The sequence below is a fragment of the Eublepharis macularius genome, chromosome 11 (genome assembly GCF_028583425.1).
Source record: "Eublepharis macularius isolate TG4126 chromosome 11, MPM_Emac_v1.0, whole genome shotgun sequence".
Lineage (NCBI taxonomy): Eukaryota > Metazoa > Chordata > Lepidosauria > Squamata > Eublepharidae > Eublepharis > Eublepharis macularius.
The window spans coordinates 53,843,409-53,857,012 of NC_072800.1; the positions used below are offsets into that span (position 1 = coordinate 53,843,409).

Here is a 13,604-nt window from a genome sequence, read left to right on the forward strand (position 1 = left end):
TCGAATTTGGGTCCAGACTGGCCTGAGAGCAGAACTTTCTGGCCTTGGCATTTTCTGAGGTGGTGAAGAGGTTGATCTGTGGAAAACCCCATTCCTCGAAGACTGGATGGATATACTTGTCGGCAACCGACCACTCGTGAGGTGGTCTGAACATTCTACTTAGGGTGTCTGCTCTGGTGTTTGACTTGCCGGCAATGTGGATCACTTGTGGAAAGGTATTGTTGTGAATAGCCACAGACATGTGGCTTCCTTGCAGAGAGTTAGAGAAGCTGTTCCCCCCTGTTTGTTCAGGTAATAGAGTGCGGTGGTATTGTCCGTCTGCACCTGAACTCTCGTTTCTTAGCAAGCCTGCAAAAGATGCAAGGGAATAATGTATAGCTCTCAATTCTAAAACGTTTATGTGTAGCTTGGACTCAGGTAGTGACCATGTATTTTGGATGGAAAACTCCCCACAATGGGCTCCCCAACCCACAAGCAAGGCATCAGTAGTTAGACTAATCTTGGGTGGGTGTATACCAAAGGGTGTCCCCCTACTGAGGTTGTCTTGACTCCTCCACCAGTCAAGAGACCTTATAATGGCTCTGGGAATGGAAAGACATTTAGCTTGTGATTCCCTGGTGGGGTTAAACCTCTTGATGAACCACTTGGGAAGCTTGCTTACAACGTGTGAGAGACTGTCCAATGAAATACCTTTAGGCATTGTCCTCATTTGAATGTTTGTTAAGGACGCTCTCATCTGGACTCAACCCTCCCGGTCCCCACTGGGGAACTCGTCATTACACTCTGTAAAGTTTATAACGTATAGAACAGTGTTTCATGAATTATTGTCTGTATGTATCATTGTATGATTGAATAATTGAAGACAATTGCTTTTGGAAAAGGTTTCATCCTGTATTGATTGATTAGGTTTTTACACCTGTATATTTATCATAGAGCTTGTGGTGGGTTTTTCAACCCCCCCCCCATTTTTTTCAGACCGCTACACCACGGCTGGCCGCCCTTTTTTGGAGGAAGATCAGGGCTACCTGATCTGGTGTCATCTGGTTTGAAAGTCTAAGACTCATTGGATTTTTTCATGTTTGGGGGGAAAGGGCCTTGGATGAAGAGACAGTAGGGTAAGAGGGGAGAAGGGGCAACGTTAGCTAAACTTTAATAATTGCTCTTGCTGTTTTTGTTTTTTGTCTTTTTAAAGGCTTGCTTGCTGTTCTGGGGGAGATAGCTTTTTCTAGTTGTTTTCTTTGCTGCTTGCTTTCTCTTTCTTCATATATTATTAAGAGTTGTTCTGTTCTTGTGGTGGGGGTTGTTTTTAAGTGTTTGTTTGCTATTTAGTTTCCTGTTGCCTCTTGTGGAGGGGGAGTTGCTTTTTAGCTGTAAGAGGTGTGTTGTTCTGCACTGCAAAAACTAGTGGATTTTGGGGGGTTATCTGCTAGGTTGTTCCTTTTGAAATAACTTATGAGTATTTAACCTGGTTGCTAGGTAAACTTCCTGAGGTTTATAAAGTAGATCAGGTGGTGTAGTCCTTCCTTTAAAAAATTGGCTTAGGAACCAATAGAGTTTTCTCCTTAAGGAGCTTGTGTGGGCATAAGAAGGGTTCAGGTGTAGGGCTGCCAATCCCCCGCTCAGGGCAGGGGATCCCATTCCCACGTCCTCCCCCCAATCCCACTTACCTGGCCAGTGGGGGGGCACCCCCCCCCAGAGGCACAGTGCACCCCCATGCCCTGCTGCAGCATACCCTCATGCCCTGCAACGGGCCCGTTTAAGGCCAAATCGGGCCCACGGGGTGTGTGTGTGTGATTCAGCCCTTTGGCAAGAGCAAGAGTGTACGCCAGGCCGCCCTTTGATCTGCATGATGATGTCACTTCCCAGGAAAGATGCTGGACACCACTGAGGGTGAGTGCAGGGGTCCCAGTCCCCCACTGGGGGACTAGAGGGACCTGGCAACCCTATTCAGGTGTGTTCTTTTCAAATACATTACCCCCTCCCAAATAATAAAAAAGTTAAGTAGTAGGCTGCTGCTCAGTCACCTTGCTCTTGGTGTCTGGCTTTAGTGAAGCCAGGCCAGGGGTTTTACAGAAAAAGCATATGTACTGCTTTAGGCTGACCTGTAGCCTGAGTTTGGGGGGAGTTGCTTGATTCCCAAAGAGGAATTAATCTTCTTGTGAGTGTCATCAGTTAATAGCACCTACCCAAATAAGGCTTTTAAAAAAGGAGATTTTCCATCTCCAGGACAGGTTAGAACCACAGCAGTTAGCAAGTGTTTAGAGTAGGTACTAGTCTGTGGCTTTTTTAAAAAATCTGAATTTTGGCTAGATGTTTGGGGGGAAGGGGTTGGTAAATGTTTGTGCATTAGTGTGTTGTGGGAGTGTAGCATACAGCTAGGTTCACTCAGTACTAGTGGTAGTGGGGGGTTGGAAGAATGAGCAAGAGGAGAGTGCAGTGGGGCCCTGGGGGGAAAACGAAGGTGAAGAGTAGAGGGTGGAGGGGATGGTTGCAGCTCCCCCCCCCCCACCGCCACACACCTGTACAGAAGAGGCCTACCTTGGTACAGTCATCTTCCAGCACCCCAGCCTCCAGCTTGGCTGGTGCAGCAAGAGGGTTTGCAAGATCATCTTCACTGAGGCAGCTGCAGGAGCACCACCCCCAGCACAGATGCCTGAGGCAGGAGCTGGCACTGGGCAGGAGACACAGCAACAAGAGGACAAGCAACATGTGGTGTCCTTTAGGGTAGACTTGAGGAATGTGAGTTTTCCAGTCCTTGAGCTCATCCCAAGCCCCCAGAGGATGCTAAAGGGAACTGGGGCAGGGGCTCACCACTAGTAAGCTTTCCCTGGTTTCCTCAGAGGCCAGCAGCAGACCATCCAGGGAGAGGTGGTGGGGAGAGGATGGAGATGGCAGAAGAGAAAGTGTCCCCAGGGTGCTGTCATCTCAGCCTCTTTGCCCTCTAGACACATGTATTTGCACTGAGCATCTTACAGGAGGCAGCTCCTGGGGTGGCAGCAGCTACAGGGCAGCTACAGGGCTACACCTCCACCATCTGGGAGCATTTCCAGAGGATGGAGGGCCTCCACTATGCACACTGCCAGTATTGTAGGACCAGGTCATTTGAGGAAAAGACCTGAAATCTCTTGTCTACCAGCCTAAGGAATCACTTTAAGAAGCACCAGGCAGTGCTTCTTTAAGGGGAGAGGCTGGCCACCAGCACACCAGCATGGAGGACATCCCACAACCACCTCTGGTGCACTCCTCCCCTGGGGGTAGCATTAGTCTGCCAAGAGGGGGCAACAAAGAGCGTCACTCAGAGATGTTTGCCATAGACAGATGCCCCTTTCCATAGTCAAGGATATTGGCTTCTGTGGACTGCTCAAAGAAGTCTGTTTTTGGTACATGCCTCTTGCTCACACCATTCTGAGCAGGATTGTGGTGTCCTTCCTTTACAGAGCTGCCAAGCAGTACATGAAGGTGCAGTTGTCCCATGCTGCTGGGTGAAGTGTGCACTTCACATCAGACATCTGGACCTGCCCTCAGTATCAGCATATGTAGCTATAGCTATGTACTGGTGGAAACCTGACTACCTTCTGGGTGGGGGTGGTATGACCAGTATCAGGCAGGGTCAGATGGAGGGGCTGCTGGGCTGACTACTGCAAAGCTTTGCTCCACACTCAGGTTTTTGACAAAGCGCACGCAGTGGACATTGCTGCTGCCATCAAGAGGCAAGTACTAGAGTGAGAAGGTAGGGATGTCACAATGAGATACATGGTGACAAATGGTGGCTCAAATATCTGGGCAGCAGCAGAGCAAGTGGGTCTCAATCACATTTACTGCACAGCCCGTAACTTTCTAAGTAACCTGGATTGGACAGTATAACTCCTGAGTTCCAGTGTTTCATCATGAGATTCCGGTGCATCACAGGTCATTTTTCAAGGAGCATGAAGGATACCCTGATCAGCAATATTTGCAGCTGCCGGAACTCTACTCATGCCATGCTTGAGCATTTGGTGGAATGGAAGGCAGACCTCATAATGTGGCTGAGAGACACACTGGGAGAGGGAAGTCAGTTCAGCCAAGAGGCCTGGCCGACCATCTTCCAGATGGTGGTGGAGGTCCTTAGAACCTTTAAGAACTTCACTGTCACAGTGTCATCTGACATGGTGTCCCATGGGTCTGGTTATTCCTCTGATCCAGATGCTTCAGGGGAGGATGGCCTCTTTCCTGGACCCAGGCCCAGGACATGCAGACCTTGTTCCAACAGTGTGTGGGCTTGCGAGAAGGCTGAAACAGGGCATGCAATCCCAGCTACACGAAGAAAAAGATGCACATGTGTGACCTGCACATCAAGAGCTCCATCGCCGAGTGGCCTGGGAGGCTCACCAGCATGAGAGACGAGTGCTCTTGGAAGGGGCTAGGAGGGGAACCCTGCCAACAGAGGGGAATGTGGGGGACACCAGCTCTGCTGTTTCCCTCACCTCCCCTTCTCGGCAGGGTCCTCTCACAGCCATTCCCAAGATGTCCTTAGAGATGGTGGCCATCGGGGAGGTGCCCTGCTTCTCTGGGAACGTGAGACATGTGAACAGGAGGCAATAGTCAGAGCTGTGTGAGTTGCTTTCCATCGGTGCTGTGAGATACTGGGCCAAGAAAGAGATGGTCTGTCCTAACCTTTCTCTCACAGCTCAGAAGCTCCTCTCATACCCTCTGACAAACATGCATAGTGAGTGTGTCTTTTCGCATGCTGACAACGTTATCAACTGTCATTGCACTTGCCTGGTCTCCTGGAAAGTTGAGCAGTTGATCTTCCTGAAGGTCAAATTGCTGCTCTTCAATTTATCAGCCCTGTACTTTCAGAGTGAAGCGAGCACACTTGTTCCTGCGTCCTGTCTGTGCTGGGGAGGAGGGGATAAGCATTATTCCTAAAGTTAAACATAGGTAGAAAACCAGCAGGAGGATCACTTGATTCAGTTGGCACACCATAATAAAATACACACTCCACGTTGAAATCTCCCCCACCACCCAAAAACCATCAGCCCATCCAGCATCACCCTGGGACCTTGGCACAAATCTGTACAGAAAATTAAGAAAAGTAGCTTGTTATGTTGGCTGTTGTGGGTTTTCCGGGCTGTATTGCCGTGGTCTTGGCATTGTAGTTCCCGACGTTTCGCCAGCAGCTGTGGCTGGCATCTTCAGAGGTGTAGCACCAAAAAACGTCAGGAACTACAATGCCAAGACCACGGCAATACAGCCCGGAAAACCCACAACAGCCATCGTTCACCGGCTGTGAAAGCCTTCGACAATACAGCTTGTTATGTTGTTCTCTTGCCTCTGGAACAGGAAGATTCATAGGGAATGGCTCTGTCTTGAGACTCCTCTGACCCAGTGACAGTGTAGACTGCAGAGAAAGAATTTGGGTTACATAAAATTACCCTTCCTCTCACTTTCTGAGGCTTTCCTTGTTAGAGGGATGTCTTATACTAAGATTCAACAACTGTTTGCTTGCCATTGCCTTGTGCTTTGTGGTTCTGCTGCTGTGAGGCTGATAATGTGGGTTGGAACTTGATTTTACGGGGTTCCCCCATTGGCCCAGGGTTCTACCTGGCTTCTTGGAGTGAAACTGGTTCTTTTGGGCTTGTGATAGCGTCCCTTGCTTCAATTAGGTTTTGGTGAGATTCGCTGGTTTGATGTTGGTTTCTTTGCTTCAGTTTGGTTGTGATAGGCTTTGTTTATGGTTCAGCTCACAGTGGGACTTGCATTAGGAAGTAGCTTTTGGCCAGGGATTCCCCTTTGCCTGGAAAGCCTTGTAAATGTTTTCCCCACAGGAAACAATTGGGAGTGGCTGGAGGCACCTTATCCTGGGGCCCACAGAATTGGAGCCTGGGAGTCCAATCTTCCTGAAAATTGGGTGGTCTTTAATGGAAAGGAGTAGGTTCCCTGCAAATTTGGTGGAATTTGCTTGAAAATACCCCCACCCCCAATAGTTTACCCCATGGGCTATAGCAGCCATATATATTTAAGGTTTTCTAATTTTACTGAATTGGATTAGAGAATCTGACCCGGATATCAAATTTTATATTCCCGATACCAGATCAAACCAATTTCCTTTTTTGCTGCACACCCCTTAATACAGGGTTTCAGAAAATGCTACTCTGGTCTCTATTACAGTTTTAGACATAACATTGAAGTATAGAATATAGCATTTTCACCATCCCAGACATAAACTAAATGCAGTCTAGAGATTCTAGCATGGTGTGTGATTGGCACTCTGAAAGCCATCCTGAGCACATGATCCCAATCTAGTTGAACAGTGAGTATAAAAAATCTGATTCTGGAACATAATTAGTCTTGCTGAATTAATGTTTGCTTTTATCAAGCATCACACTCAAAATGGGAAGAATAAGGATTTAAAATCAAAACAAAGTCAAGAACCAATTAATTTCTCTTTATATTTCCTCACCCTCAATATGTCATTGGGAGGGAAGGCAGCAAATTGTCAGATTTTTGAAGCTAAGCAGGGTCACAACACTTGGATAGCAACCAACAAGGGAGACTCTGCGGAGGAAAGCAATGACCAGCCACCTCTGTTTCTCACTTGCCTTGGAAGTCCCTCATTGGGGTCATCATAAGTCAGCTGTCACTTGATAGCACATATGCATAAACATAATGTGTCATTTCTAACAAGTAGCACAAGTATGGTCTATGCTTTACTTATCCAACTATCCCAATCTTTCCTTTTTATTGCCTAGTCAAGGAGGTTGATTGTATCAATAGGGATATACCAGAAAAGTTTTGGTGGAACTGAAAGAATTCTACTATTGGAGAGAAATCTCAATTCTTATCTTCATTGTAGACAGAAAGTAATTGATGGGGAATATGCAACAGATGTTTTGGAAGGCAGAGCTGAGAATGTAGCACCGAGAGGCATTGTAGAAGAAATGGCACTGTAACTCCTTAAGATCTTCAGCAGGATATTCTTCTTGAAACCATCAGCTATAGTACCAAGGATCTGTATTTTGGTCTAATAATAAAGTATGATGTTATTATGAAAGAAACTACATATCAGCTATATTCAGGTGATATTTTATTACCATATATTATGCTTTACAAGTTTTATTGAAGGCCATTAAAATCACTATGAAATTATGTCCTAAACACAAGGAATTAATTGCATGATATAACACAGATGACAAAGTGGGACTGAAGGGGGGAGGGGAAGCTAAGATAGGATGGACAAAAACAGGTAGTAATACTGACTGAAACTAGATGTTGATTTGCTTGGAATGGGGGGAATAAGTTGTGTGGTGCAGCATAATAAATTTAGCATTTTTGAGAAGAATACCTTGGTTTAGATAAACAGCGCACCACCAATACACCAATTTATAGCATGTAAGCACAGGTAATTCAGGGGGAAAAAATCATATTATGCATATAACAAAATTAAACTAGTTTACAATAATGCAGCACACCAGTTTGTACTGCATCCTTGGCACTTTGTGATGGGATATTTGGTTTAGCAGAAGTGACATGATATATACACAAAACTTGATTTATTGGATTTATTTTTTGATTTTTTTCTGAAAATGTACATGATCCCTTTGAACCTTTAAGTTTTACAGTATTTCTATAACTGAATAACATTATTCCTTTAAAAATGAGGAAAAAATACTATAGAAAGTGTTTAAAAACAACATATTAAGGATTCAGGAAGAATCAAATGACTGCTAATCGATTACATTTAGTTTTAGCTAAAGTCTCAAATACTTAGAGACTAATGGCCAAAACCACTTCTTTACAAAGCTATTAAAAATACTGTTTAATTGAACGGTATTCGTTTTTTGAAGTAGTGATAGAATCCTAAATCTGAAATTCTATTAAGTGTTCTACTCCTTTTCCAGAAGTGTAAATTACAAACTGGAGGAAACAAAATTTAATTGTGCTTTAATACAGATGGGAACAAGAGAGCAGTAGGAAACAAAGCTGCAATCTTAGAATCACTAGCTCTCCAGCAACTTAAATTAACTGACCAACTAGTGGTTTCCTCCACTACTGTACAACCATGCCCTTACAAATATTCTTTGCTTTGTTTGTTTGGTTAAGTTTTAAAAAGCTTGAGTAGTTGCTCTTTCATGAAAAATCTGACCACCACCCTGAAGAGCATTGGTTTATTTTTCTCTTTTTAAAGAATCTACACTGTCATTTACATTATACATAGGTATTCAATAAACATTTTTATATAGTGTAACACTTCAAAATTAACAGTTTTAAAATATTTTACAAAGACATTTACAGTGCTTATTACATAGGAACCATACAGCATGTAAGAGTATGCAATTATATGATCATATACACATTCCCACCCTCCCCCGTTTAAACTACTATGAACCACCAAACATTGGTGTCTCCAGTTCTAAAAATCCTTAGATAAAACTCAAAACAGAATTTTCCTTTTTTAAAAAAGTTTAAAATATCCTTTTATTACAAGGATTCTCTAAGTTTGAACTAAAATAATTTTTCAGTTTCATCTTTTGAACAAAGACTGTTAAAGTGAATTCACATACACAGAAAGATAGCTTTTTCCTTTAGAGTGCAATTATCAGGAATATTTAATAGTATCAACAGACCCTTTTCCTATCTCAACAGCTGAAAAGTTGCAGCCGCTCAAAATATGACCCTCAAGTGTAGAAAACTGTACAAGAATAAATTTTAGTACTAATTACTATTGAGATACTGCTTTCTGCTAATTTTTACAAAGTAAGCTCTCAGTACCCATTTTAATTGAAGTATTTGCATAGAGAGGCCCTGCAATTTTTAAAAAGACCAAGTACTGTAACACAAGATAAGGCACATGTTTTGTTCATTATTTGAAATTCAGAGCTAATCCTGAGGAACTGTTCTCCTACAAGATATGTTTTTACCCTGTTCTACCGGGAAAATGCAGAAAAACAACAGAAAAACAAGATGTCTTTAACCGTGTAAAAACTCACCATTTAGAGAATTATCTGAAATTCAAGGTAAGTGAATACTGACTCAGAGAATGAACACATTGCTTTTATAAACCAAATCAAAGTAACTATTAAACAGTCACAAAGCATGAGTGATTAGGTTTATAGCAATTTCTCCCCTACACACTCTTTTCAGAAATAAGGTAGCTACATTGTGAGGCACTTAAGGCTAATAATAAATGAGGAATGGATTTGGTTGTAACAAAACCTAAAAGTTAACTATCAAAATCTTTGTACTAAAGTGCTAGAACCTGAAATGTAATGTGAAAAGAGAAGCTGAAATATAATAAACAAAATAAACAGCTAAACAAAAGAAATAGTAAGCAATAAAACGGAGTGCTTTACTTGTTCTTCTGTCTGGAACACAGACTTAATTTCAAAAGCCTTTAAAAATCCAAGAAACTTCTTTTTTATGCTACTCCAAATGAGATTGTCAAAGTGCCTATATTTTTTCTTCAAAACAATAAAACCATTTGCCTTATCTTATGTTCTACAATGTGATGCAGTACATGATATTGCACTAGTGCACATTTTTGCTTTCTGAAGATTACACACATGTTTTCAGGCCTAGATTACAACTCCAATTTCCACCCCTCTTGGATGATAAAAATCCTGTATGCATGTACATCAGTGCAACCACATCCAATTAGGTTTTTTAATAATCCAGTCATCCATGCAGGATTTTGCTCTTGAATTACATAAAGCCACTGGATGCCAAATCTGTGAAAGATCTGGATTCTGCTGGATGATGAATAGGCTGGAGATGTGTACCAGGCTGAGTGCTGACATCTAACTGTGGTGCATATGCATCATTCAAGCTTCCTCCATTAAAACCGTTCTGGAACTGAAAAAGAAGCAAGACTTTGTTACAGAGAAATTATTTAATACAAAATATTCACAAAGAAGCAAATTAAATAATTTATCAGGAAACTCATTTCACTACTCAACCAGGAATTACAAAGTTCCTGCAAAAATGTAACACAATCGTAGATTCTTGCATTTCTTTGAATGCCGTTCCAAAGTTTGCCCTGAATGTTTGAGACAGATTTTTGGGAACCTCAAAAGACTGATGCAAGGAACGGGAACTGAAATAATTCTGATTGCACATGGTAGATTGTGAATGCCCCTTGGATCCCAGCCTCTGCAATGCATGGATTCTTCAGGTGTAACTCAGGGCCAAGCTACACATGACGAATGACACTTGAACAGCAAGTGGATTGAGTGGAGGGCAAGTGAACAGGGAGAAATACACTTGCCGCTCAAGTGTCATTCGTCATGTGTAGCTTGGCCCTCAGGAACCTGTCCACAGTGTGTGTTCTAATTCTAGAGCATTGTTTTTCTGGTTTGTCTGGTGATTGGTGAAGGTGTCCCAGTGGGTCTGGAAGTTCTTTGCCAGGGACAGTACATTTTAGACTGGATGGTAATTATTCAGCTCTCCTGGGTCGAGAGCAGGTTTCTTTAGAAGCAGCTACACCACTGCCCACTTCAAGGCAGGGGTGATCACCTCCTCTCGTAGGAAGGCATTTACTGTCTCCTGGACCAAGTCCACAAGTCCCCCCGACCTTGACAGATTTAGGTAGCCAGGAGGGGAAAAGGTCCTACAAGCAGGTGGTGAATCTCAAGCTGCCAAGAATCCTACCCACATTCTCAAACTGCTTCTGGGCCCAAAGTGCTGTTTTTGACCTTTAAAGCCCTATTCAGCTTGGTACCAGCATACTTTAAGGACCACCTTCTCCCATATGAACCTATCCAATCACTCTGGTCATCTTTGGAAGCCCCTGCTTCAAGTGTCCCTGCTGTCTGTGACTAGAAAGGTAGCAGCCATAGAAACATTCTTCTCAGGGGGTATAAAAAGTTTGGAAGTCTCTCCACAGGGAGATTAGCCTGTCTCCCTCTGTTACTGTCTGATGTCAGCAGGTGAAGACTTTTGTTTACTTTACTGGCATACCCCAGTATGCCTCCACTGTGGTGTGTGTGTTTATATCGTTTTTATTGTATTTATACATACATTTTAAGAGTTATTTTAATGTTTTAAATGTTGTAAGAAATCCAGTGTGGTGTAGTGGTTAGGGTGAACTAGGATCTAGGAGAATCTGGTTTGAATCCCCACTCTGTCATGGAAGCTTGTTGGGTGACCTTGGGCCAGTCGCATACTCTTAGCCTAACCTTCCTCACATGGTGGTTGTGGGGATAAAAATGAGTATAAGAGAATTATGCAAGTCAACTTGGGTCCCTACTGGGGAGAAAGCACAGTAGCAGATCGAACCTGGGTCTTCCACATCCTACTCTGAAATTTTAACCACTACACTACACTGGCTTTTGTGGGTTTTTTGTTTCTTCTGCATTCAGATTTTTTTGAAGACCTGATCCATTTTCAGGTAGTTAGGAAGAACTGTCTTTTCCATTCATGGCTCTAATCTCTGGATTTAAGTATCCTTAGATCCTTATCCTTAGATCAGGGCTGCTGTAGAGGAGATGGTGGTTTTTTAGCTGAGTACTGGACATTTAGGTTGTGTACAATGATGGTATTTTTTCTATTTCTATGAACCAGTCTGAAGGTTTTTCCAAGCCCCTACCCATGCCTGTTCAGCTAGCCTCTTGGTATGTTATTAACAATTAAGGAAATTTATTCTAGTCTGTGGCATGAAGGTCCTTCCAGTCAAAGGGCAAGACTGAACTTTCATCAGGGCCTGTTCAGCTGTAAGCTTCTAGGCTATGAACAAACAATACAATTTTACTTGTTTTTAAAGAACAGCTGATGTGGTTCTCACTATATTGTTCCGAGAACACTAGAAGATGGAGGCCTTCATCGAGCATGCATGGCTTGCCATGTACTTGAAAAGTAGCTGATTTATATGTGAGGGAAGAGAAGAGGGCTTAGTGGTTCATGAAAATTCTAACTAGGTGCACTCAGGTTGTTCAAGTTTGAGAACTGCTATCCTAGAGCCACTTTAACAGCAATGCAATAACAGACTTACTTTCTGGTGCTACAGGCTTACTCCAAGAACCAAGGAGCTGAGCACAGAAGAAGTTCAGTGGGAATTTTAGCTTCCTCCTCCCTGCCCTGTTTTGAACAGCTAATCTTCATGCTATTTTACAAGATGCTTTTGAAATTCCACTGGGCTTCAGAAAGCAGCTTATGCAGGAAGGGTAGCTGTTGATTGAGAACAAGTACAACCCCACCTTGGCTTGGGATCCCTGAATTAGCTGCAAGGTTTATTAGACTGTGGCCTTGTATTATATTGGCTAGCTGATATTTTCAAATACAGCCTTTTAATAAAATACTAAATGGCCTACTTATTATCTTAACATTAAGTAATGGTACACTTTTAGATGTATTCAATGTTGTTTAATTCAGTCAAAACATAAGAATAGCTCTGTTACTGTGCTGCAGAAAATGCAAGCTTCCTGTAATACCTTAAGGTATGGCTAGTAAACCATCTAGAGTCTTACATAAACACTTGCTCTACACTGAAAGCCTCCTATTCTCTTTTGAAGAATTTGTATAATTCTTCCTTGAATATGTATTCTGTTAATGTTATGAGTATGTACTATACTTTGTCAGTTTTGATGAGAAAAATACATTCATAAGTGATATACTACATTTTGTAGTTGAAGTTAAATAAGAATTCTGGCACAAGAAAAGCATGCCCTGTAAAAAAACCCGTTATCTTAAATTAAAAAGAATCCCTCTTTTGGCAAGGGTGGGGAGGGAGCATGCTGGGGGGCAAACAGCTGTTAGGTGGTACCTCATAGCTTTAAAGACCAGATCTATTTCCACCCACCCTGGCTCTTAACATTTTTAAGATTCAAAAACAATGGCCAGTGATTCACCCTGCTAGCTGGCATCTCTTGGCAACCAAGTCCACCTAGTGTCCCAACGGTCGGAGAATAGCTGTTGGGCCATTGACTTGGCCAAGTCAATGGCCCAACAGAAAGCACCATTATGTTTACTCAAAAGAGGTTTCTGTTTTGACTGAATTAAACAACATTGAATACATCTAAAAGTGTACCATTACTTAATGTTAAGATAATAAGTAGGTCATTTAGTATTTTATTAAAAGGCTGTATTTGAAAATATCAGCTAGCCAATATAATACAAGGCCACAGTCTAATAAACCTTGCAGCTAATTCAGGGATCCCAAGGCAAGGTGGGGTTGTACTTGTGCATCAGACATAATTTATTGCAACTACCCAAAATGTTGAGAGTTCAGATTCATTAATGCAACTTTAACTGTAACATAATCATATCACTCTAGTTACAAGACATAATGCATACAGCTAAAATAAGACACTGGTAGCATATGAAAACTGGTAAACCCTTTCAAGTATTTAAGAGTAAAGCATCAGCTACTTGCAGGACTAATAATATATATACTCTTACAAAGAATGTGCTCCAGGAAGAGTTTTCCAGCCTTAGTATCTGTGGCTTAGAATGATTAATAGTATGAACTATGGTCAAGAGGAGAGCCGCCAAGTACAGCCAAGCTATACAAGTATCATCTCCAAATTGTGCTGAAGTATCTCTATTCAGTTCAAAGTCATTAACCTTTACAGCAAGAGTTGCAAACTCTATAACTGTGATGTGAGTTTTAATGTAGGCTCAATTACACTGCT

General features: G+C 42.4%; 1 protein-coding gene across 1 annotated transcript in view; it reads right to left on the minus strand.

The window, feature by feature from the left end:
* Positions 1-8,133: 8,133 nt before the first annotated feature.
* The window catches only part of AHR (aryl hydrocarbon receptor), a 60,351-nt gene continuing 54,880 nt past the window's right edge, over positions 8,134-13,604 (minus strand). Inside the window, exon 11 of the mRNA XM_054991078.1 lies at positions 8,134-9,831. Coding sequence (XP_054847053.1) covers positions 9,682-9,831 — 150 coding nt within the window. The 3' untranslated portion in view covers positions 8,134-9,681. The remainder of the gene's footprint in view (positions 9,832-13,604) is intronic.